Genomic DNA, 21883 nt, shown 5'->3' on the forward strand with positions numbered 1-21883 from the left:
ATATACAGCCTTGACGTACTCCTTTTCCTGTTTGGAACCAATCAGTTGTTCCATACATGGTTCTAACTGTTGCTTCCTGACCTGCATACATATTTCTCAAGAGACAGGGCAGGTGGTCTTGTTTACACCCCAAGAATAAAGGAGCTGTGGGCTTCGCAACCAGAACTGGAAATGATGTCTCCTGAGCTGGGCATCCCCTCACATTCCTGTTCTCTGCTGGGGCTTCCCAAGTAGGCGAGGGGTGATGGCATGATTTCTTCTCTCAAGGCTATGGCCCTGTAGGTCCTCTCTGACTTCTGGCAGGGTGGACGAGGGGCCCAGAGAGGTGGTGCAGTCTTCCCGAGGTCAGTCTGGAGCCTGAACCCAATTTGCACATCCCCCCTCCCTCAGAGGACTTTGCTGCCAGTTTAGAGGCTTGAGGGGGAACAGAGGTTTTCAAGCGGGGGTGATTTTGCTCCCCAGGGGACATGGGGCAATGTCACCACAGGAGGAGGCAGTGCCGTGGCGTCCAGTGCTGGAGGGCTGCTGCCAACCATCCTACAATGCACAGGACAATTCCCACTAGCAATGGTCCAGCCCAAAGCGTCAGTAGCACCAAGACTGCGAAACCCTGAGCCATCCAGAGGCCACAAAGAAGTGGTTAGAGCTGCTCAGCTGATCAAAGCCCCGCAGCTTAGCTCTGTTCAGCAGGAAGAAGTCCTCACACGCTTTGTTCCTGGTATTTCTTACCTAGGAGATCTTGGGGAGGAGCCTGGTCCCATCTACGGATGACAGCCCCTCCCCCGAGTCTGAGGCCTCCCCAACTCCCCAGTGATCTTGGATTTCCCAGCCCAAATCTAGACCTGTGCAAAGATCACAACTGGCCTTGAGTCAAGAACAGGTCTGGATGTGGGACGGTGAGGGCAGGGAGAGGTCAAGCTGGGGCCTCTGCGGAGTGAGGGGGCCTGGATCAGCGGGGACAGGGCCCTGCCGTGTGCTGCCTCCCACCCCACCCCTGCCAGTGTGGGGGGGCCCTGTGCGTCTTGTGTGGTCAACGTCCCCCTTGAAACCTCCCAGAGGCAGGTGTCCAGCATGCTATAGGCGTGAACATGGACACTTAAGACACAGGAATTTTGTGAAAGGATGCGCCCACACTGAGCCCGCCACCTCTGGGCTGGGGGGAGGGGGGTGATGTATCAGATTTCAAGGCTGCTGGAACGAAGTACCACAGTTGTATAGTCACTAAGTTGTGTCCGACTCTGCTACCCCATGAACTGCGGCACGCCAGGCCTCCCTGTCCTTCACCATCTCCCGGAGTTCCCTAAAACTCATGTCCATTGAGTCGGTGATGCCATGCAACCATCTCATCCTCTGCCGTCCCCTTCCCCTGCCCTCAATCTTTCCCAGCAACAGAGTCTTTTCTAAGGAGTCGGCTGTTCGCATCAGGTGGGCAAACTATTGGAGTTTCAACTTCAGCATCAGTCCTGCCAATAAATATTCAGGACTGATTTCCTTTCAGATGGACTGGTTGGATCTCCTTCCCTGCACATGTGTCTGTGTCCTAATAGCCCCCTTTTATAAGGACACCACCACCTATAAAAGGACTACATTCTAACTTAACTGATGACATCTGCAACAATTCTATTTCCAAATAAGGTCACGTTCGGAGGGGCTGCGGGGTTGGACTTCAACATTTAAATCTGGGGGGGTGGTGCACAGCTCAACCAAACAGATGAGCATCCCCCCAGCCAAGCCTCTGTTGGTCCAGAGGCAGGGACAGGAGGCCTGGTTAGGAGCCTGGGTTCTGGAACCCAGTAGTCTTGAATCCAGCGAGCTCTGTACTTGGCAGTGCAGCCTTGGGTACCAATCTGACTCCTCATTACAATCTTGCGATAATGAGCACCTGCTCTAAGTTGTCGGAGAAAGTGTGTGCAAAGCATTTAGCACAGCACATGGCCCTAGTGCAGCTTTATTTAGAAAGCATTCCTTGGGGACCTCCCTGGTGGCCTAGTGATTAGGACTCTTGTGTTTCTACTGCAGAAGGATGTGTGTTCAATCCCTGGTAGGGGAAGTTCCACATGCTGTGAGGTGTGGCCAGAAAAAAAGAAAACATTCCTTGGGCCAATGCCAGGTGCCAGTCTGGGTGACTTTTAGGATGTACAGGAGTTGCTTTGGGGGGGCAACATGTGCTCACAGAGGGGCCCCCACTTCTCCTGTGACCCTCTTGGGTCTGTGCTCGCGGGATTCCTGACAGTGAGGACAGGAGGAAAAATTCCTGAGCTCTCATTCCAACCCTGCGTTTCTCACGAGAACTGCTGGTGATTCTGAGCTTCTCACAAGAACTGCTGGTGATTCTGAGCTGAGGCCGCCCGCCCACAGCCTGCCTCTCACATCACGGTCTTGCTGTGTTGTCCCCTTGTTTGCTTTCCCACCTCACGTTTCTCAGCCAATACTTACTCATCCATTAAGACTTGGTGCTGGGACTTCCCTGGTGGTACAGTGGTTAAGACTCTGCATTTCCAATGCTGGGGGCACAGGTTCGATCCCTGGTCAGAGGACTGATATCCTGCTTGCTTCGTGGCATGCCAGAAATTTTTTAAAAATAAAGTAGGTAAACAGTAAGGACTTCCTGGTGGCTCAGTTGGTAAAGAATCTGCTTGCAATGCTGGAGACCCGAGTTTGATCCCTGGGTCGGGACTATTCCCTGGAGAAGAGAATGGCAACCCACTCCAGTGTTCTTGCCTGGAGAATTCCATGGACAGAGGAGCCTGGTGGGCTCCAGTCCATGGGGTCGCAAAAGTCGAACACAACTTAGCAACTAAACTGCCAAGCAACAAGGATTTACTGTATAGCACAAAGAACTATATTAAATATATTATTAAAAAAAAAAAAAGACAGTGCTGGTATCTCCTCTTCCAGGAAGCCCTCCTGTAGTGGAAAAGCTGGATCATGTGCCCCTTCTCTACACTCTGCCTGCCTCCCGGAGCCCAGCGCTTGTTATTAAAATGATCTGTCCCCCACTGTACTCTGAATGTCAGGCAGGAAATCACATCTCTGTCTGACCCGGGGGGTATCACTTAATGCCTGGGTTACATGCAAGGTGCCCAGCAGTTGTGGGCACCAGACCTGAACTCCCAGTGCTGCCTCCATGGCAGCCCCGAGCACCCCACCCCCACCCCAGCCCTCCGCAGCTCAGCTCTGGTTCACCTGGCCGAGGGGCACAAGGGCTCCATTGTGTGCCCAAGTGGACAGGGAAGGGGGTGATGCTCTGAAAAGTGGGGTGCGGGCTGGGGTCCAGACAGATGGAGACCCAGACAAAGCCCTCTTTTAAGAGGGGCTCATGGCAGCCGTGCTGACAATGTCCTGATTCAGGAGGCTGGACATCAAAAGGACAATGTGCCCACGGTGCGCATGAACTTGGCAGTGCCCAGAGGTCATCTGAAGGTGATCGGGTGATGGGCATCTGTGCAGGCTGCTCACCCTACCCTGCACTGAAAGCCCCTAGAGGGTGCCCCTCAGGCCGCTGGCACTGCCGGTGTGCCCAGGAGCTCTGGCACTGAGGGTGAGAGCCATGCAGCTGGTCAGGTTCCCTTGCATCCCTCTGGGACCCATGTCTGGGGACTTGTGGGCAGATATTTCTTCATTTGGGTCTGAAACTTGATCAGGGCTCCTGCTGCTGGTATTAGGGGCCCGAGCCAGGAACTGGATCCTGGGAGAGGCTTACACGGCCCTGGGGCTGCAGCCCTGAGAAGGTGGCTGGAGACAGGTGTGCACCCCAGGTACACTGCAGGCCCCAGCGCCCTGCGCTCAGCTCGCTGTGGCCACCCAGCCTTTAGCAGGCTGTGAGGGGGGCCCAAGTCAGTGGCCTCCTTCTTCCCTGCACAGAGCCCCAGCCCGGCCTGTCTGGAGCGTCCCCTCTCATGGCTCACCTGGAATCCCACCTGACTGGTTAAGACCTCTGGGTGAGGGTCCCAGGCTTGGGCCTCCTAGGAAGCTATCTTACCTCTTCCTTCCTCCCTCCACTGAAGGTCTCAGAAGAGGGACCTGCTGAGACCTGGGGCTGGGAGGTCTTAGACCAGTTTAGATGCAGTGTGCACCGGTGTCTACCTGCTGGGAGGAGCCTGGTAGGAGCCCCAAAGCTGTGATCCTCCCAGCACCAGGGGCTCCTGAATCCTGGTGCTGGATAAGGGTGCACCCAGAGGGACCCCTATAAATCTCCTGAGTCCATGGTACTGGACTGGGCTCCCAAATCAGCCTCCTCTATCTGCCCCCCAAGTGACCGCCCTCACGCCTCGTCTCCTCTCAAGCTCTCTTTGGCCTGTCACTGGCCCTGACTCCCCTGCTGACCCCGGAAGGGAGCTCTGAGTCCTTGGGGTGGTCCCAGGGCAGCCTGTCCACTCAGTGTCATGTCCTCTGTTGCGACTCGGTTGACCTTGACCCTGGCGCTCCCGGACACTGAGTCTCATTCGGCCCCTCCCGCTCCTTCCCACGTCCTGAGTCGGGGGTGAGGCCAGTGGTCATGTTGACATCGGGGTGGGCCTGGGGCTCCTGGGTGACTGCCAGCCTCCCCTCCCCGGGACCTTTGCAGATGGTGGTTCTTATGGACCCAATGGAGGATCCTGATGACATCCTACGGGCGCACCGCTCCCGGGAGAAGTCCTACCTGTTCGACGTGGCCTTTGACTTCACTGCCACCCAGGTGAAGGGGCGCCTGGGCCTGGGGACACAGAGGATCCCCTCTCTGCCCTCTGACCGACTTGGGAGGGAGCCCTTAGGGGGCCCCGGCACCGAGCCCCAGGCGTCCCTCCATCACCTGCTCTCTCCCTGCCGCATCCCCACGTGCACAAGTGTGCGTATGCCTGCATCGTGATACAGAGCCTTCTGCGTGGACACACCGTGGGCAGCACACAAATGCCCCCCTCCATGGGGACCCAAACAGCATGCCCCACAGGTGGCCCCTGGGGGAGCTGCAGGAAGGTGCTTGAAGCCCATCTGGTGCTGGGAGGGGCATCTCGGGGAAGCTGACACCCTCTCAGGGACCCCCGTCTCACCCATCTGCGGGATGCTTCCGGGAGCAGATGTGAGGCGTCCTCTGGGCTGGGGGCTGGGAGCCAGCTGTTGGTAGAGAGGGTGTCAGGTGTCCTGAGTGCTCTTGCAAGCTGGCACCACCCCCCGCCCCGTGGGGGAAAGCAAAGACATCCATCCCCCCTCCCCACCCGCACTTCTCAGGGCCCAAGGGCTCCAGGGATGAAACTGCTTCTGTTGGGGGTCAGGGTGAGCCCGTCGGCCCGTGTGCTCTGCCCTGGCTGTGCCCAGGGCCCTGACGGGTCTCCTCTTCCCTGCAGGAGATGGTGTATCAGGCCACCACCAACAGCCTCATCGAAGGCGTCATCTCAGGCTACAATGCCACTGTCTTTGCCTATGGCCCCACAGGTGAGGGCGAGTGCCCCCCAAAATCAAGCCCCTCACCCTCCATCTCAGAGTTTGTCTGGCCCAGGCTGGAGCAGGAATCAAGGACGTGGCCGATTGAAACTGCCCTCTCCCCGAGCCCTGTGGACCCAGAGCCCCATCCCCAGCCAAGGATGCCATCTTCTCCCCCTCTCCCCACCTGCCGGCCACCTGGGAGGCTCCAGCCTTGAGGACAGACCCAGATTTGCCAGGGGCCCCCGCATTCCCAGTCTCTGTCCTGCTCACCCACTCCCCCTGCTCTGCCCCAGGCTGCGGGAAAACCTACACCATGCTGGGCACAGACCACGAGCCCGGCATCTACGTTCGGACCCTCAACGACCTCTTCCGTGCCATCGAGGAGACCAGCGACGACATGGAATACGAGGTGTCCATGTCTTACCTGGAGGTGAGCCCTCACGCCACCCTGTCCTGTGGGCCTGGGCCAGGAGGTCCCCGGGACCGGGCTGGTTTACCTCCCTGGGGTCAGGTCACGGGGCAGCCTCCTGGGGGCGCTCATCACTGCTGCTCTCCCTGTGCATGTGGTCGGCCTCACTTGATAAAAACTCAGAGAGGCTCAGAGAGGTTAGGCAACTAGACCGAGGTCACACAGTAAGTGAGGGAACAGGAATTCAGACTCAGGACCCTGGGGCTTTAAAGCCGAGCCCTGCCCACTTGGCTACTCCAAAGTAACCTGGTCACTGAGCACAGACCTCAGCCACCCTCCCGGAGGCCATCCTCTGGATCCACTCCTGGGCTTTCCTGGTGGCTCACTCAGATGGTAAAACATCTGCCTGCAATGCAGGAGACCCAGGTTTGATCCCTGGCTTGGGAAGATCCCCTGGAGTAGGAAATGGCAACCCACTCCAGTATTCTTGCCTGAAGAATCCCATGGACAGAGGAGCCTGGTGGGCTGCAGTCCATGGGGTCGCAGAGAGTCGGACACGACTGAGCCGACCCTGTTTGCTTTGCCAGGCTACCTGCAGGCACTCTGTATATGTAGGTACAGGTGAGAACAATACATACACGAACAGGCTTAGACCTGCCAGCCTTTTCCACCTTGGCACGGCCCCCAGTGCCCACCTGTGGGGGTGCTATCACTGGGCAATAGCAGGTCAGTGGGGGTGGGAGCCCATAGAGGCCAGAAGCGGCAGGAGAGCCACTGGGCTGGGCTCCATCTGGCTCCTGGCCTCCCCGGCTCCCTCTGGAAGCTGATAATTTCCTGGGTGACAGCTCAAGAGGAGCAGCGAGGCATTGCTGCCAGCACCTGCTCCAGCCAGCGTGGTGTTGACTTAGCCAGCAAGATGCATTTTGGGGGCCGTGGTTGGGGAGGCTGGGTGAAGGTACCATAAGGGTTGCTTAGGAACCACCAGGGCTTGGCCATGGGTTAGGTCCCATCCTCTGCTCGGTGCCCGGCTGGCCTGCAGAGGGAGGGGACCTTCTGTACCATTGGCTCTGGCAGCCCAGTGTTTCCCCACTGGATGCTGAAGCCCCCTTACGCCCACCCCATAGGAAAGAAGGGGTCCGTCTCCTCAACCCGGGGTTTCCCTGAGAGGAGCCTGGAGCTCTCAGGAGGGATGGAGAGCCGGGCCATTGCCTGAACCTCCTGCTCTTGGTCTCCCGTTAACGTTTGTCCCCTGCCTCTCCCAACCGGTCCCATCAGATCTACAATGAGATGATCCGGGACCTGCTGAACCCTGCCCTGGGGTACCTGGAGCTGAGGGAAGACTCCAAGGGAGTGATCCAGGTGGCTGGAATCACCGAGGTCTCCACCATCAATGCCAAAGAGGCGAGTCTTGTGCAGCCAGTTGGGTAGTGGAGAAGGACACTAACCCCTGTGTGTGGGGGGTGGGGGGGCAGGGCTCTGCAACCAGGGAGCTGCTGCTGGCTCAGCTGGGGCAGACACAGAGGACCCTGGATGACATGCCCCCGGGCACGCCGACCCTGGGGACCGGCCAGGCAACCCGCCTCCCAGTTGACAGGCAGGCCCTGACCTCTCGGCCCCCACAGCAGACGCGGGGCTGACCCAGCCCTGCTTTGGGCCCCTTCCCAACCTCGCAGAGGCAGGACTGGGGAGCATCCCCACGGGCCCCCAGGAGTGGCCTCCCTGCTCTGCCCCGCCCACCCAGATCATGCAGCTGCTGATGAGGGGGAACCGGCAGAGGACCCAGGAGCCCACGGCCGCCAACAGGACGTCCTCGCGCTCCCACGCCGTGCTCCAGGTGGCCGTGCGCCAGCGCAGCCGGGTCAAGGATGTCCTGCAGGAGGTGCGGCAGGGCCGCCTCTTCATGATCGACCTGGCTGGCTCTGAGCGGGCCTCCCAGGTGAGGCCGGTCCCCCCTGGGGCTGGGGGCAGAGCTTGGGGGGCAGGGCAGGGAGGCTGGCCCACCCGGCTCCCCAGGGGGTGGAGTGGGGACTATCTCAGGGAGGACGGGGATGGGGGTGATCTGGAGGGGAGGGCACTGAGGGGTGTCACAGAGGACAGAAAGGATGAGCTGGGCTGGGGTACCCCAGGGAGACCCCTCCACCAGGGGCTATTTGTGGGAAGGGGCCTGGGAGTGTGAGGGTCTCTCCAGGGAAGGAGACAGTGCGGGTCCTGCAGGACGTGGGGAAACAGCCAAGAGAATAAACGGGCCCGGTGAGGATCTGGGGCCCCCGGGAGATGACGTCCCCTGATGGGGGGGGACCCTGGGCAGAGCCTGGGAGGGGACCCTGCCCACCACATCAGGGAGAGAAAAGGGCCTGCCGCCTACTTCTCAGTGTTCATCTCCCCCCACCCCATAGCCATTTGCCCGGCCCTGCCACCCAGGCCTGGGCCCAGGCCCCCTCTTGTGGGCAAATTCAGTGGTCGTCTGAATCCATGGGCATCTCACCATTAGCACTGAGGCAAACGCAAGCACCAGGGAGAAGTAACAAGGGCTTCGTGTTTGAACATGTGGGGTTGGTTTTAACAGGGTGGAGTAGGAGAAACACATTCTCTTTCCGTAAGGGCCTGAGGGCTTCCTGGAGGAAGCAGACAGGGAGCAGCCAGCAGGGAGAGGGTATGCCCCTCAGCCACCAGGTCCCAGCTTCACCAGGCTGGGCAGAGACATCTCCCGAGAGCAGCTGTGGGCAGAGCCTCCTGGGACTTGGCCCTGTCCTGCTCTCACATCCATTCACACACACCTTCACGCGTTTCCTAACACACAGGCTTCCTTTTTTGTTTTTCTGATATTTACTTATTATTTATTTATATATAGGCCGCTCTGGGTCTTAGTTGTGGCACACAGAATCTTTAGTTGCAGCAAACTCTTAGCTGTGGCATGTGGGACCTAGTGCCCTGACCACGGATTGAACACAGGCCCCCTGCATTGGGAGCATGGAGTCTTAGCCCCTGGACCACCAGGGGGTTCCTCACAACCTTCTTATACACATATACACGCTGTCACATCAGTTCAGTTCAGCTGCTCAGTCGTGTCCGACTCTTTGCGACCCCATGAACCGCAGCACGCCAGGCCAGGCCTCCCTGTCCATCACCAACTCCCAGAGTCCACCCAAACCCATGTCCATCGAGTCAGTGATGCCATCCAGCCATCTCATCCTCTGTCGTCCCCTTCTCCTCCTGCCCTCAATCTTTCCCAGCATCAGGGTCTTTTCCAATGAATCAGCTCTTCGCATCAGGTGGCCAAAGTATTGGAGTTTCAGCTTCAACATCAGTCCTTCCAATGAACACTCAGGACTGATCTCCTTTAGGATGGACTGGTTGGATCTCCTTGCAGTCCAAGGGACTCTCAAGAGTCTTCTCCAACACCACGATTCAAAAGCATCAATTCTTCTGCACTCAGCTTTCTTTATAGTCCAACTCTCATGTCCATACATGACCACTGGAAAAACCATAGCCTTGACTAGATGGACCTTTGTTGACAAAGTAATGTCTCTGCTTTTTAATATGCTGTCTAGGTTGGTCATAAGTTTCTTTCCAAGGAGTAAGCGTCTTTTAATTTCATGGCTGCAATCACCATCTGCAGTGATTTTGGAGCCCCCAAAAATAAAGCCAGCCACTGTTTCCACTGTTTCCCCATCTATTTGCCATGAAGTGATGGGATCGGATGCCATGGTCTTAGTTTTCTGAATGTTGAGCTTTAAGCCAACTTTTTCATTCTCCTCTTTCACTTTCATCAAGAGGCTCTTTAGTTCTTCACTTTCTGCCATAAGGCTGGTGTCATCTGCGTATCTGAGGTTATTGATATTTCTCCCGGCAATCTTGATTCCAGCTTGTGCTTCCTCCAATCCAGTGTTTCTCATGATGTACTTTGCATAGAAGTTAAATAAGCAGGGTGACAATATACAGCCTTGATGTACTCCTTTTCCTATCTAGAACCAGTCTGTTGTTCCATGTCCATTTCTAACTGTTGCTTCCTGACCTGCATACAGGTTTCTCAGCAGGTCAGGTGGTCTGGTATTTCCATCTCTTTCAGAACTTTCCACAGTTTATTGTGATCCACACAGTCACAGGCTTTGGAATAGTCAATAAAGCAGAAACAGATGTTTTTCTGGGACTCACTTGCTTTTTCGATGATCCAGCGGATGTTGGCAATTTGATCTCTGGTTCCTCTGCCTTTTCTAAATCCAGCTTGAATATCTGGAATTTCATGGTTCACATACTGTTGAAGCCTGGCTTGGAGAATTTTGAGCATTACTTTACTAGCATGTGAGATGAGTGCAATTGTGCAGTAGTTTGAGCATTCTTTGGCATTGCCCTTCTTTGGGATTGGAATGAAAACTGACCTTTTCCAGTCCTGTGGCCACTGCTGAGTTTTCCAAATTTGCTGGCATATTGAGTGCAGCACTTTCACAGCATCATCTTTTAGCATTTGAAATAGCTCAGCTGAAATTCCATCACCTCCACTAGCTTTGTTCGTAGTGATGCTTCCTAAGGCCCACTTGACTTCACATTCCAGGATGTCTGGCTCTAGGTGACTGATCACACCATCGTGATTAACTGGGTCATGAAGATCTTTTTTGTACAGTTCTTCTGTGTATTCTTGCCACCGCTTCTTAATATCTCCTGCTTCTGTTAGGTCCATACTGTTTCTGTCCTTTATCGAGCCCATCTTTGCATGAAATGTTCCCTTGGTATCTCTAATTTTCTTGAAGAGATCTCTAGTCTTTCCCATTCTATTGTTTTCCTCTGTTTCTTTGCATTGATCGCTGAGGAAGGCTTTCTTATCTCTCCTTGCTATTCTTTGGAACTCTGCATTCAAATGCCTATATCTTTCCTTTTCTCCTTTGCTTTTCGCTTCTCTTCTTTTCACAGCTATTTGTAAGGCCTCCTCAGACAGCCATTTTGCTTTTTTGCATTTCTTTTTCTTAGGGGTGATCTTGATCCCTGTCTCCTGTACAATGTCACGAACCTCCGTCCATAGTTCATCAGGCACTCTGTCTATCATATCTAGTCCTTTAAATCTATTTCTCACTTCCACTGTATAATCATAAGGGATTTGATTTAGGTCATACATGAATGGTCTAGTGGTTTTCCCTACTTTCTTCAATTTAAGTCTGAATTTGGCAATAAGGAGCTCGTGATCTGAGCCACAGTCAGCTCCCGGTCTTGTTTTTGCTGACTGTATAGAGCTTCTCCATCTTTGGCTGCAGAGAATATAATCAATCTGATTTCGGTGTTGACCATCTGGTGATGTCCATGTGTACACATGCAATTCACATACGCTCACACGCCCTTCTCCGCATACACACAAACTTCCGTCCTTCCCCTCTGGAGCCTGGCACTCTCTCTAGAGCCAGGAGCCCACAGCCCTGCCGGCTCACAGCTGAGCTGTCTGGGAAGTCGCGACCTCCCTCCATCTCACCCTCGGCGCTGCCCTTAACTGTGCCAGCGGGTCAGTCCCCAGGTAGATGAAGAGTCAGGCTCTCAGCCCTCCTTGGGAGCTTCTGTCCCCCACTCTTGTCCAGCGTGCATGCTCAGTTGCTTCAGTTGTGTCCAACTCTGTGACCCCATGGACTGTAGCCCGCCAGGCTCCTCTGTCCATGAGATTCTCCAGGCAGGAGTACTGGAGTGGGTGGCCGTGCCCTCCTCCAGGGAACCTTCTAGACCCAGGGATCGAACCGACGTTTCCTGTGACTCCTGCATTGCCAGGCAGGTTCTTTACCACTAGTGCCCAACTAAAAAGCCCCACTCTTGTCCAGCGACCTTCTCACTCTCTGACCTTCTGGAATGCCCTCCGTGACCCCTGGAGAGAGGGCAGACCAGGTCATCAGCATCTCTTCCTTGCAGAGCCCTGGGAAAAGGGGAGGGGTTTACAACCCAGGATGGCCAGGGGCAGGGAGTCATACCTGCTGCTCGCCCCACCCCCCAGACACAGAATCGTGGGCAGCGCATGAAAGAGGGGGCCCACATCAACCGCTCACTGCTGGCTCTGGGCAACTGCATCAATGCGCTGAGCGACAAGGGCACCAACAAGTACATCAACTATCGTGACAGCAAGCTCACCCGCCTCCTGAAGGTACCAGCTACCACCAGGCCTGGGCACCCGGGGTGGGGCTGCCAGCTTCGCAGAGGAAAGTACAGGATGCCCAGCTGCATTTGAATAAATAACAGATAAATAATGAAATCTGGTTTGGGTATCAGTATGTATGTTCCATGCCATCTTTGGGACATACTTATAAAGCTCACTCATTTATCCAAATTTCAGATCCAAACTGGGTGTCTTGTATGTTAGGGCTTCCCAGGTGGCTCAGTGGGTAAAAAAAAAAAAATCTGCCTGCAGTACAGGAGATGCAGGAGATATAGGTTTGATTCCTGGGTCGGGAAGGTCCCCTGGAGGAGGGCATGGCAATCCACGCCAGTAGTCTTGCCTGGAGAATCCCATGGACAAAGGAGCCAGTCCAAGGGGTCGAGAAGAGTCAGACATGGCTGAGGCGACTGAGCCCGCGCTCGCAGGGCTTCGTTTGTGAACAGCAGGGAGGAAAAGAGGTTGCATCTGAGCATCTGGCCGCCCCCTCCTCACCAGCTCCAGGGCTGTGGGCCTGAGGGAACTGGGAGTCATCTGGATTTGGGGGTTCAGGTGGGCAGTCTCGTGGCTCCCAGAGGCTGCTGTTGGGGGGTGGGGCACGCTCCTGGCTGGGCTCTGAATGCAGTGCTTCACCCCGCCACACCCAGTTCCTTTTTGGAGAGGAGGGAGCCATTCTGCATGACTTGTGGGATCCTAATTTCCTGACCAGGGATTGAACCCGGGCCCTCGGCAGTGAAAGCATGGAGTCCTAACCGCTGGATGGCCAGGGAATTCTCTGTAGTTCCTTTTATTGGGTCAGCTTATCTGAGTTAGGGGATCATTATTTCCATTTGCAGACCAGGAAACCGAGGCACCGAGAGGCTAAGTAACCTCCCCAAGGGCTCACGCTAGTAAGTGCTGGACGTAGGGCCCCAGCAGAGGTCTGGCTGGGCTGATGGCGGAGCTGCAGGTGACCTAACGCTGGGCAGCAGCCTGCCAGCATCACTGCACCTACAGGCTGGGGGTACGAGAGATGGCTCCTGCCACCTAGAAACCCGAGGAAGCTGAGGGTTAGAGAGGTGAAGGAGCTTGCTTGAAGTCCCTCAGCTGCCGCGGCTGAGGGCTTTGCCCCCAAGCCGCCGGAGCCCCGCACATTCTCTCTGTTGAAGAGGGCAGGGCAAACCCAGGGCAAGGGAGGCGATGGCAGAGGCCCAGTTCACTCCATCACCCAGCCTCGCTCCAGCCAAGACAATGGTGCCTTCCGCCGTCAGAAAAGGGGGTGACCTGGAAGGCCAGAGGAGATGGTGGAGCAGCCCAGGACCCCTCGGAGCTCTTGCCGCTCTGGTTCCAACCAACCAGGGGGCGGCCTTTTCTCGTCCTCATGTGTGAAGGAGGGGAGAAGGAGAGCTGGGAGACCCTGACTCAGATACTGGAAATTTTCAAACATGAACTTTGGAGAAGAAACTAGGAGAGGGAAGAAGTGGGGAGACAGCAGAGGGCGCGGGGAGGGTCCACGGGGTGCTCTGAACCAGCACCTGTGAGTGTGTGAGAGAGATGCTCACACCCCACAGGGGCATCAGCAGCAGCTGGCAGGAGCAGGGTCCAGGGAGGCGGCCCCCTGCTGACCGCCGCCCGCCCCCCGCCCGTCCAGGACTCCCTGGGGGGAAACAGCCGCACAGTGATGATCGCCCACATCAGCCCCGCGAGCAGCGCCTTCGAGGAGTCCCGGAACACCCTGACCTACGCCGGCCGGGCCAAGAACATCAAGACCCGGGTGAGAGGGCCCCTGCTCTGTGCCCCCAGGACTGGCCTTTCTGGGCCAAGACGCGAGCCCCCTGGACTGATTCCAGGTCCTGCCACCCCCCCAGCCCCCCAAACACACACACTGGCCCGAGCCATCACTGCTCTGGCCCCCTGTTAATTGCCAGGAAGTCCACAGCTTCTGAGGGCCCCTTTCTCTTTTCTAACTTTATTTGGCCGTGGTCAGTCTTTGTTGCTGTGTGCGGGCTTTCTCTGGCTGTTGGGAGTTGGGGGCTCCTCTCTAGTTGTGGTGACTGGTAGATTCTCTTGTTGTGTGACATGGGCTCTGGGGCGTGTGGGCTCAGTAATGGTGGCACACGGGTGTAGTTGCCCCGTGCCATGTGGGATCTTCCCAGACCAGACACTGAACCCATGTCCCCGGCATCAGCAGGCAGAATCAGACCACCAGGGAAGTCCCTGTCCTCCTCTCGTTCAAAGTCCGTGCTCATCCCCAAGGTCTGTGCCCCCAGCCCCACCATCCCCTTCCATCTTCCTGTTTTCATCTTAAAAGATGCTCATTCAGACCTTTACTCCCCCAAAGCCCCTAATCCTAACAGTTACAATAGTGGTGACTGTTACTGAGCACTTATTCTGGGCCCTTTATCAGTTCATCTCATGTGACCCTCAAATGAGGCAGACGTTATTTCTGTCCTCATTTTACAGTTGAGGAAAGTGAGGCTGAAGGGAGCTAAGTGGCTTCCCGGTTGGGTAGGAATGGCACTGAGGCCAGCACTGGGTCCGCCCGGTTTCCAAGGTTTCCTTCCCTTTTCTGGTCATTGTGTTGGAATCCTGGCTGTCTATGAGGTCATCTGGACTCTGTGAAGAGTCTAAGAACCTAACCAACATTCTCTTAACACTGCAGTTTTCCAGCTACTGTTTCAGGAGCTGGATGCTTTATCTCTGCTCTCTCCATTAAGGAACTTAATGGTGAGAAGAGACCCTTAAAAGAGTGAATTGACAGTTCAGAATATTATTAATAGCAGGAAATCACGCCAACAGCAGGGAGGCCAGTGGGATCCCACGGACCTCTTTAGAGACGGTGAGTGGGAATCTGAAGGATGAAGAGGAGATTCCAGAAGGGAGGGAGCAGTAAGGATAGAGGCCCCTAAGGCAGGGAGGAGATGGTGTCCGCGGTGGAGGTGGCCGAAGAGACAGGTTCCTCTGATGGAGCGTGAGCCAAATGAAACTCTAGAGAGAGCAGTGCGCCTTCAACACCAGATGAAGGGATCAGCACATTCTTCCAGCAGCAAGGAGCCAATGAAGGCTGAGTGGCGCAGAGGCCGGGGCTGGGGGCAGGGGGTGCACAATTTTAGGAGTATGCCTCTGGGGGAGGCATGTAGTTTGATTAGGGTCAGAGGCAGGGCTTCCCTGTAGCTCAGGTGGTAAAGAATCCGCCCGCAATGCGGGAGACCTGGGTTCAATCCCTGGGTTGGGAAGATCCCCTGGAGAAGGGAATGGCAACCCACTCCAGTATTCTTGGGCTTCCCTGGTGGCTCAGATGGTAAAGAAGCTACCCACAATGAGGGAGACCTGGGTTCAATCCCTGGGTTGGAAAGATCCCCTGGAGGAGGGCATAGCAACCCACTCCAGTATTCTTGCCTGGAGAATCCCATGGACAGAGGAGCCTGACGGGCCACAGTCCATGGGGTCGGAGGCGAGGAGGTCATTACTGTCATCCAGGAGAAAGAAAAAGAGGGTCCCCGAGGGCAGGCTGTGGCCTCCAGGTGACTATACCCGCCCCCCATCCCTCCCCAGGTGAAGCAGAACCTGCTCAGCGTCTCCTATCACATCGCCCAGTACACGAACATCATCGCTGACCTCCGGGGCGAGATCCAGAGGCTCAAGTGCAAGATCCAACAGCAGGGAGGGCGGAGCCCGGACCAAGCCCAGCTGGGGCGGGGCGACATCCGCCACATCCAGGGTGCGTGGACTCGGTGAGCGGGAGCCCGTCTCCCGAAGCCTCAGGTTGCTCTGCAGTCAGACAGCGCTGGCTTCAAAGCCAGACTCAGGCTCTTTCTGGCTGAGTAGCTTTTAAGCCTTCAAACAGCTGTTAAATAGAATTGCGATCTCTGCTTCAGAGACCTGACTCGAGGATTTGGTGGTATCAGAGTGAGTGAGAGTCACCTGGGCATTTAGCTGTGTGGGGGCTTCACTCTGGGGACTGCCGTGAGGGCTGTGAGACTGGACCTGGCATCACCAGAAGGGATACGGTTCCCTTACAGATTTTCTGTACTTGCTTTGATGATTTTGCAGCACATTGCAGTGAAGTGTCTAAGGGGTGCCTTTTACTAGTTGACAGAAAGGTGCTCTAAAGGCTGGTGGACGCTGGGAGTCACCTTTGGGTCACCACCTGAAGACAGTGTAGAAGTGGGATGTGGGAGGGGGTAATCTAGGAGGTCTTCCTGGAGGAGGTGGTTGCACAGAAGTCTTTGGGGGAGAAAGAGAGGGGAGGGCCCAGGCAGACCCAGACTTTCCTGGCCTGACCGTTCCTCCTCCGCTGACCTCTCCCACCTCCCATTCAATGGGCAGCTGAGGTCCAGCTGCACAGCGGGCAGGGCGAACAGTCTGTGATGGAACAGCTTCGTGAGCAGCTGATCAGCACCTTCCAGGAGCAAATGGACATGCGGAGACGCCTGCTGGAGCTGGAGAACCGCGGCATGGAGCTGCAGATGGACACCTCCCGCCACCTGCTCACCATCGCCAGGTAAGCACCACTGGCCTGGGCCGGGGGCCAGGGGCTGGAGCTGCACCTTGTACCCCCGCCACCCCCCATGGCCTGAGTCCCCCGTCTCCTTTGGGGTTTGGGCTGCGGCAGCTGGAAGCATGAGAAGTCACGGCGGGCACTCAAGTGGCGGGAGGAGCGTCGGAAGGAGTCCTTCACTAAGGATGACACCGGGAGGGACTCGGACACTGGTGACGACCAACCAGACACCGAGGAGCCTGCCGAGGTGGTGTCCGCCCGCGAAAGCATCGCTGCCTTGATGACCGCGCAGAAGAAGCTGCGAAAGCAGAAGGTGCCTGGGGCTCAGGGGCTGGGCAAGGGGGGTTGAGAGACTCAGCAGGAAGGGGCTGGGGGAGGCTTGTGGGAGGAGTGAAACCTGGGCTCTCAGGCCGTGAATCCCCTGCGACTTTGAGTCGCTCTTTCTCATCTGCGGGCTTGCCTGGTGGCTCAGATCGTAAAGAATCCACTTACAATGCGGGAGACGCCAGTTCAATCCCTGGGTCGGGAAGATCCCCTGGAGTAGGAAATGGCTACCCACTCCAGTATTCTTGCCTGGAGAATCCCCACGGACAGAGGAGCTGGCGGGTCACAGAGTCGGACACAACTGAGGGACTAACACTTTGTGTGTGTGTATAGTCACTCAGTTGGGTCCGACTCTTTGCCACCCCATGGACTGTAGCCCGCCAGCCTCCTCTGTCCATGGGATTCTCCAGGCAAGAACTCACCTTTAAAATGAGAGTAGTCAACCCTGGTGGGGTTGATGGCAAGATTAAGTAAATCCTTTCACATATTAAAGACTCAAAAAACTGGTAGCCAACTTTCTAATTAGGATTTTCCAGATCTCCCTTCTCTGTTCTGGAGCATAGCCATACCAGGGGGCTTCAGGGTCCACGAGTCCTGAGGGCATCAGATGGGCTGGGGTTGAGCTGGCCCATGGAGCTCATTTCCCTGGATTTCCTGGTAGCTCAGGCGGTAAAGGGTCTGCCTGCCAACGCGGGAGACTGAGGTTCGACCCCTGGGTCGGGAAGATCCCTTGGAGAAGGGAATGGCAACCCACTCCAGTATTCTTGCCTGGAGAATCCCATGGACAGAGGAGCCTGGTGGGCTAGTCCATGGGGTTGCAGAGAGTCAGACAGGACTGAGCGACTTCAGTGCACAGAGCTTGTCTCAGGGATGGGTTGCAAGAAGGTGGGCACAGAGGAGTCACTCAGGAGCAGTCCCCGGTTGTGGAGTTCAAGACACGGCTTCGAAAAGTGGGCCTCGGAGTGGGGCTTCAGCCGGCCGCCCAGCGTCCGGGGGCTTGGAGGGGTGAGAACCCGCTCAGCGGCGGGCGCGGGCGGCCCCTCGCCGGCCACCTGGTGCTGACGGCCCGCTCGGCTCCTCAGCTGGCGCTGGAGCAGCGGTGCCGCGAGCTGCGCGCGCGGGGCCGCCGCCTGGAGGAGACGCTGCCGCGGCGCATCAGCTCGGAGCAGCAGCGCGAGGCTCTCGGCCTGCTCTGCCGCGTGCACGAGCTGGAGCTGGAGAACGCGGAGATGCAGTCGCAAGCCCTGCTCCGCGACGGCGCGCTCCGCCACCGCCGCGAGGCCCTGCACCGCCTGGAGCAGCGTCGCAGCCTCTGCGAGGAGATCATCCGCGCCCAGCGGCAGCTCATCCAGGGTAGGGCCCCCGCCCCACGCGTCCGAGGGCCCGAGGGCCCGAGGGCCCGAGGGCGCAAGCTGAGCCCTGCTTCTCTGCTCCCCCACCGCAGACTGCAACCTGGCCGTCCCGCAGCACCTGAAGGAGCTGTACGAAGTGTACCTGCGGGAGAAGGAGGAGGGCAACCTGGAGCGCGCCACCATGATGGACCGCCTAGCCTCCAGGGCTCTGCAGGTGGGCGCCCCGCCGGACCTTGCGCACATGTGCTAGGGGAGGGGCTGATGCCCAAGGCGGCGCCTGCCAACAACTAGGGTGGCCTCGGGACCGGGCTGGCTGGTCCCCAGAAAGCTAACTCCTCCTTCTACTTCTTATCCGACCCAAAGCCTTGCCAAGCTCCCATTCCGTGGTGTTCTTCTCCAGCACTGGTCCCCATCCAGAGTCCTGAGGATCAGGGTTGGCAATCTGAGATATCACTAAGGGCCCCAGATGCTCTCCCAGGAGACCAGGCCACCAGGCGGTGCCATTGGGGTTGCCTAGCAGACCACGGCTAGCCCCTGGGGACTCAGAACACAAGCCCCCTGTCTTCTGGGGCTCCCAGCCCGGATTACAGCGCCCCCCCCCGCCCCAACACTCTGTGTGCCTGTGTCGCCCAGGCTGTTTACTCAGTCCAAAACCAATTCTTCCGACTCCCCTCTCCCTCCTTTCCCCTCCCCAGGACAGCGCCTTGCCCAGGATTAGCCCCCCAGGAACCGTGCCAACCCCGGAGGAGTCTGACCTAGAGAGCGTCAAGATGCCAAACTCTGAGTCCCCGCACCAGCACAAAACCTTCCTGCCTCTGCTCAGCACCGAGAGGTGAGCCCGAGGACCACTTCCGGCCATCCAGCCTGCCTGAGCCACCAGGCAGTGATCTCAGAGATGCCAGCCCAGACCTGGCTTCCCAGGGAGGATGGAGCAGGAACAAAAGGGGGGAGGTGGCACAGGTCTGGAGCCAGGACTTGGGGTCCTCGTTCCCATAATGCAACAGTTCTCAGGAGGGGTGGGTGTGGGACCCCCATGGTACCAGCCTGGTCAACAGCTGCCCGTCCTCCTCTGCCAACCTCAGTGAAGCCAACCACGTGTTCAAGGCCAGCTCCCGGGCCTGGCAAGCGAAGGGCTCCTCTGTGCCCACCCCACCCCCTATCCCGGCCGGCAGCCTGGTGACACAGGAGGTGAGCAGTGGGCCCCATGGGCCCCACGGGCTCCCCTGATGTGGGTGGGAGTACCCCAGGGGGGACACCCAGTGGTTAGGATGGAACTTTTCCAAAACAGCCCTCTGAGGACATAGGGTCCCTACTGGGTCCAATGGCTTCTCTTCCTAACCCATTCATCTCACAGGCCACCACTCAGGTCGGTCTGAACGGCCAGATCAACTCCTCCCCTGAAAGCATCGAGAATCTGTCGGAGCTCCCCTTGTCCCGAAAAGGTGTGTCCCCTGCCTCCCCCCACCCCCCCATCAGCCTGAGCCTGCCATCATCTCAACAGCTCAGAGCACCCAGCCCGAAGCCCCTTCCTTCCCTCTCCGCTGCTGATACACCCAGGCATCATTCTAGAAAGAGAGGCACCAGTACCCAGAGAAGAGTAACCACCTGCTCTGTCCACACAGAGCAGGGGACACAATCGGAAACCAGAATGGGGAACACATGGCACTTGGGATCACACCCCATCCCCACTTCCCACTCGGAAATAATTGTGATAGCAAATAGAGTCCGAATCCTCCCTACCCTCTGGCCACAGGCGATGCCCATTATCTCAGCTAATCCATCCTCAGAACTGGGGACTTCCTGGTGGCCCAGTGGTTAAGACTAAGCACTTCCACTGCAGCAGGCGAAGGTTCGATCCCTAATCAGGGAAGTAAGATCCCGCATGCCATGTGTCATGGCCAAAAAAAAAAAAAAATCTTAAAAACAAAAAAAAAAAAAAAAAAATCTTCACAACCCATTGGGGTTAGTTTCACCGTCGTCAGTTTACAGATAAAAAGAAGGCTCAGAAACTTGCCCAAAGTTTCTCAAACAGCAAGCAAGTTGGGGGGAGCTGTGGCAGAGAAAGGGGTGTTGGAGGTGCAGGAGGGGGAGGAAAATGTGGCCTTGATCCTGGGCTGGGTGCCCCCCGCCCCGCTGCAGGGAGGAAGGAGGTCGTGACCGACACCAAGAGCATCTCCGTGAAGGCTGCCCGGTGCCGCTCGCAAGCCCTGGGGGCCGAGGGGCACCAACTGCTGGCACCCAGCATGAAGCACAGCAGCCTGTCCCTGCACTCGCTGGGCGAGACCGATGACGTGCGGCCACCGGGACCACTGGCCTGCAAGCGGCCTCCCAGCCCCGGCCTCCAGCACACTGCCAGCGAGGACAACCTGTCCAGCAGCATGGGCGAGGCGCCATCCCAGGCGGTCGAGCGTCATGGCAATGGCCCTTGTCCCACGCTGCGAGGCCAGAAGAAAAGCCTAAGCAAGAAACGAGAGGAGTCCCTGGAGGCAAAGAGGAAGCGAAAGTCCCAGTCCTTTGAAGTCATGGGACAAGGGGTGAGTCTAGGGGGACAGGAGCTGGGGTGTTTGGGCCCCCTCCTTGCCGGGTTCTGAAGCGTGGACTCCTCCAGAGGCCCCAGGGTACCCCTAGCTGTGCATCACTCTCCATGCGTGTCCCCCAAGTGAACCTAACATCTCCGTGTATCAGATCCCCACGCAGCTCCCAGCTAATCTGGTTCTCCAGTCAACGCAGCTCTCCCGCCCCAAGATGCACATCGCTGTGCCCCGTCCCGTGGAGAATAACATCTCAGACCAGAGGATGCCAGTGGTTGGGCACCTAACCCCTACCATCCGGCACTCGGGAAAGGCCACGCTGCCTATGGCCAAGGTCAAACTCCCTCCGTGCCAGAACTTGGGTGAGTACCTGGAAGTGTGGGGGGCGGATAGCAGTGGGGAGAGGGGAGCCCTTGGCCAGGCCAGGGAGGAGGCTGGTTAAGCTCCCTGCCCCTATGGCTGCCTCTTGCTGCAAACAGGGTTCCTGAAGACTGTTAGTGGGGCTGGCCTCTTGGGGTGGTGCCCCTAGGGAGTTCAGAGCCACTGTGGGTGACAAGAGGGACATGGAGAGGCATGCCTTAAAGCACAGCTCCTGGCCCTTCCCTGTCACAGGCCCCGAGGACCCCTCCCCCTCGGCTGCCCCCTCCAACCCAGCAGATGTTTCCGGACGGGTTACTCGGATGCCTCGCCTGCCCCCTGGCACAAGCATGCAAGGCAAAGGTGGACGCTTGCGACACAACTGAGGGGCCCTGCCTGGAACCGGCCCTCCTGCCCTCCAAGGCTTGATGGAGTGTGGCAGGAAAGGGAGACGGAGGCGGGGCAGATGGGGAAGACCTGGTGTCAGGAGCTTGGGCTCTCAGGAGGCTGGGGCCCCTGAGACCCAGGAATCGTGGGGGTGCCTGCCCCCACTTCTGTGCCTTCAGTGCCACCGGGAAGGGGAGCTGTGCCCAGGAGGCATGGCCTGGATGGCAGGGCTCCCTGGCCAGACTCCTGTTGCCGAAACTCTGTTCTACGATCTGCAGCCAGATTTGGCCTGAGGAATGGGGGGCTGGGGTGGAGCAGGGAGGGACTGTGAGTGGGATAGGGCTCATGGGCCCACATCTGGGACAAGGGCATGCTAGATGGTTGGGGAAGGGCCGGACGGGCTTTTCACTGACTGAGGCTGGCGCGTGGGAAGGAATCGCGTTTTGTTACTTAGCAGTTGCTTCCACCTTCCCCCTGCCCCCCACTCCTTTTTAACAATAAAAATCCCATTTGAGTTTT

The 21883-nt window shown here is 57.4% G+C and overlaps 1 protein-coding gene across 1 annotated transcript in view; it reads left to right on the forward strand.

Moving 5' to 3' along the window:
* Nucleotides 1-21883, forward strand: part of KIF19 (kinesin family member 19) — a 31250-nt gene extending 9367 nt beyond the window's left edge. The window contains exons 3-20 of the mRNA XM_081584831.1: nucleotides 4568-4678; nucleotides 5325-5412; nucleotides 5697-5833; nucleotides 7088-7213; nucleotides 7554-7748; nucleotides 11778-11924; nucleotides 13564-13686; nucleotides 15468-15633; nucleotides 16242-16416; nucleotides 16528-16726; nucleotides 17820-18090; nucleotides 18182-18303; nucleotides 18785-18921; nucleotides 19172-19277; nucleotides 19444-19531; nucleotides 20229-20623; nucleotides 20775-20982; nucleotides 21233-21883. Of these exons, the coding sequence (XP_081440957.1) occupies nucleotides 4568-4678; nucleotides 5325-5412; nucleotides 5697-5833; nucleotides 7088-7213; nucleotides 7554-7748; nucleotides 11778-11924; nucleotides 13564-13686; nucleotides 15468-15633; nucleotides 16242-16416; nucleotides 16528-16726; nucleotides 17820-18090; nucleotides 18182-18303; nucleotides 18785-18921; nucleotides 19172-19277; nucleotides 19444-19531; nucleotides 20229-20623; nucleotides 20775-20982; nucleotides 21233-21363 (2925 nt within the window). The 3' untranslated portion in view covers nucleotides 21364-21883. The remainder of the gene's footprint in view (nucleotides 1-4567; nucleotides 4679-5324; nucleotides 5413-5696; nucleotides 5834-7087; nucleotides 7214-7553; nucleotides 7749-11777; nucleotides 11925-13563; nucleotides 13687-15467; nucleotides 15634-16241; nucleotides 16417-16527; nucleotides 16727-17819; nucleotides 18091-18181; nucleotides 18304-18784; nucleotides 18922-19171; nucleotides 19278-19443; nucleotides 19532-20228; nucleotides 20624-20774; nucleotides 20983-21232) is intronic.

The sequence above is a fragment of the Giraffa tippelskirchi genome, chromosome 3 (genome assembly GCF_054371585.1).
Source record: "Giraffa tippelskirchi isolate mGirTip1 chromosome 3, T2T-mGirTip1v1.2.pri, whole genome shotgun sequence".
Classification (NCBI taxonomy): domain Eukaryota; kingdom Metazoa; phylum Chordata; class Mammalia; order Artiodactyla; family Giraffidae; genus Giraffa; species Giraffa tippelskirchi.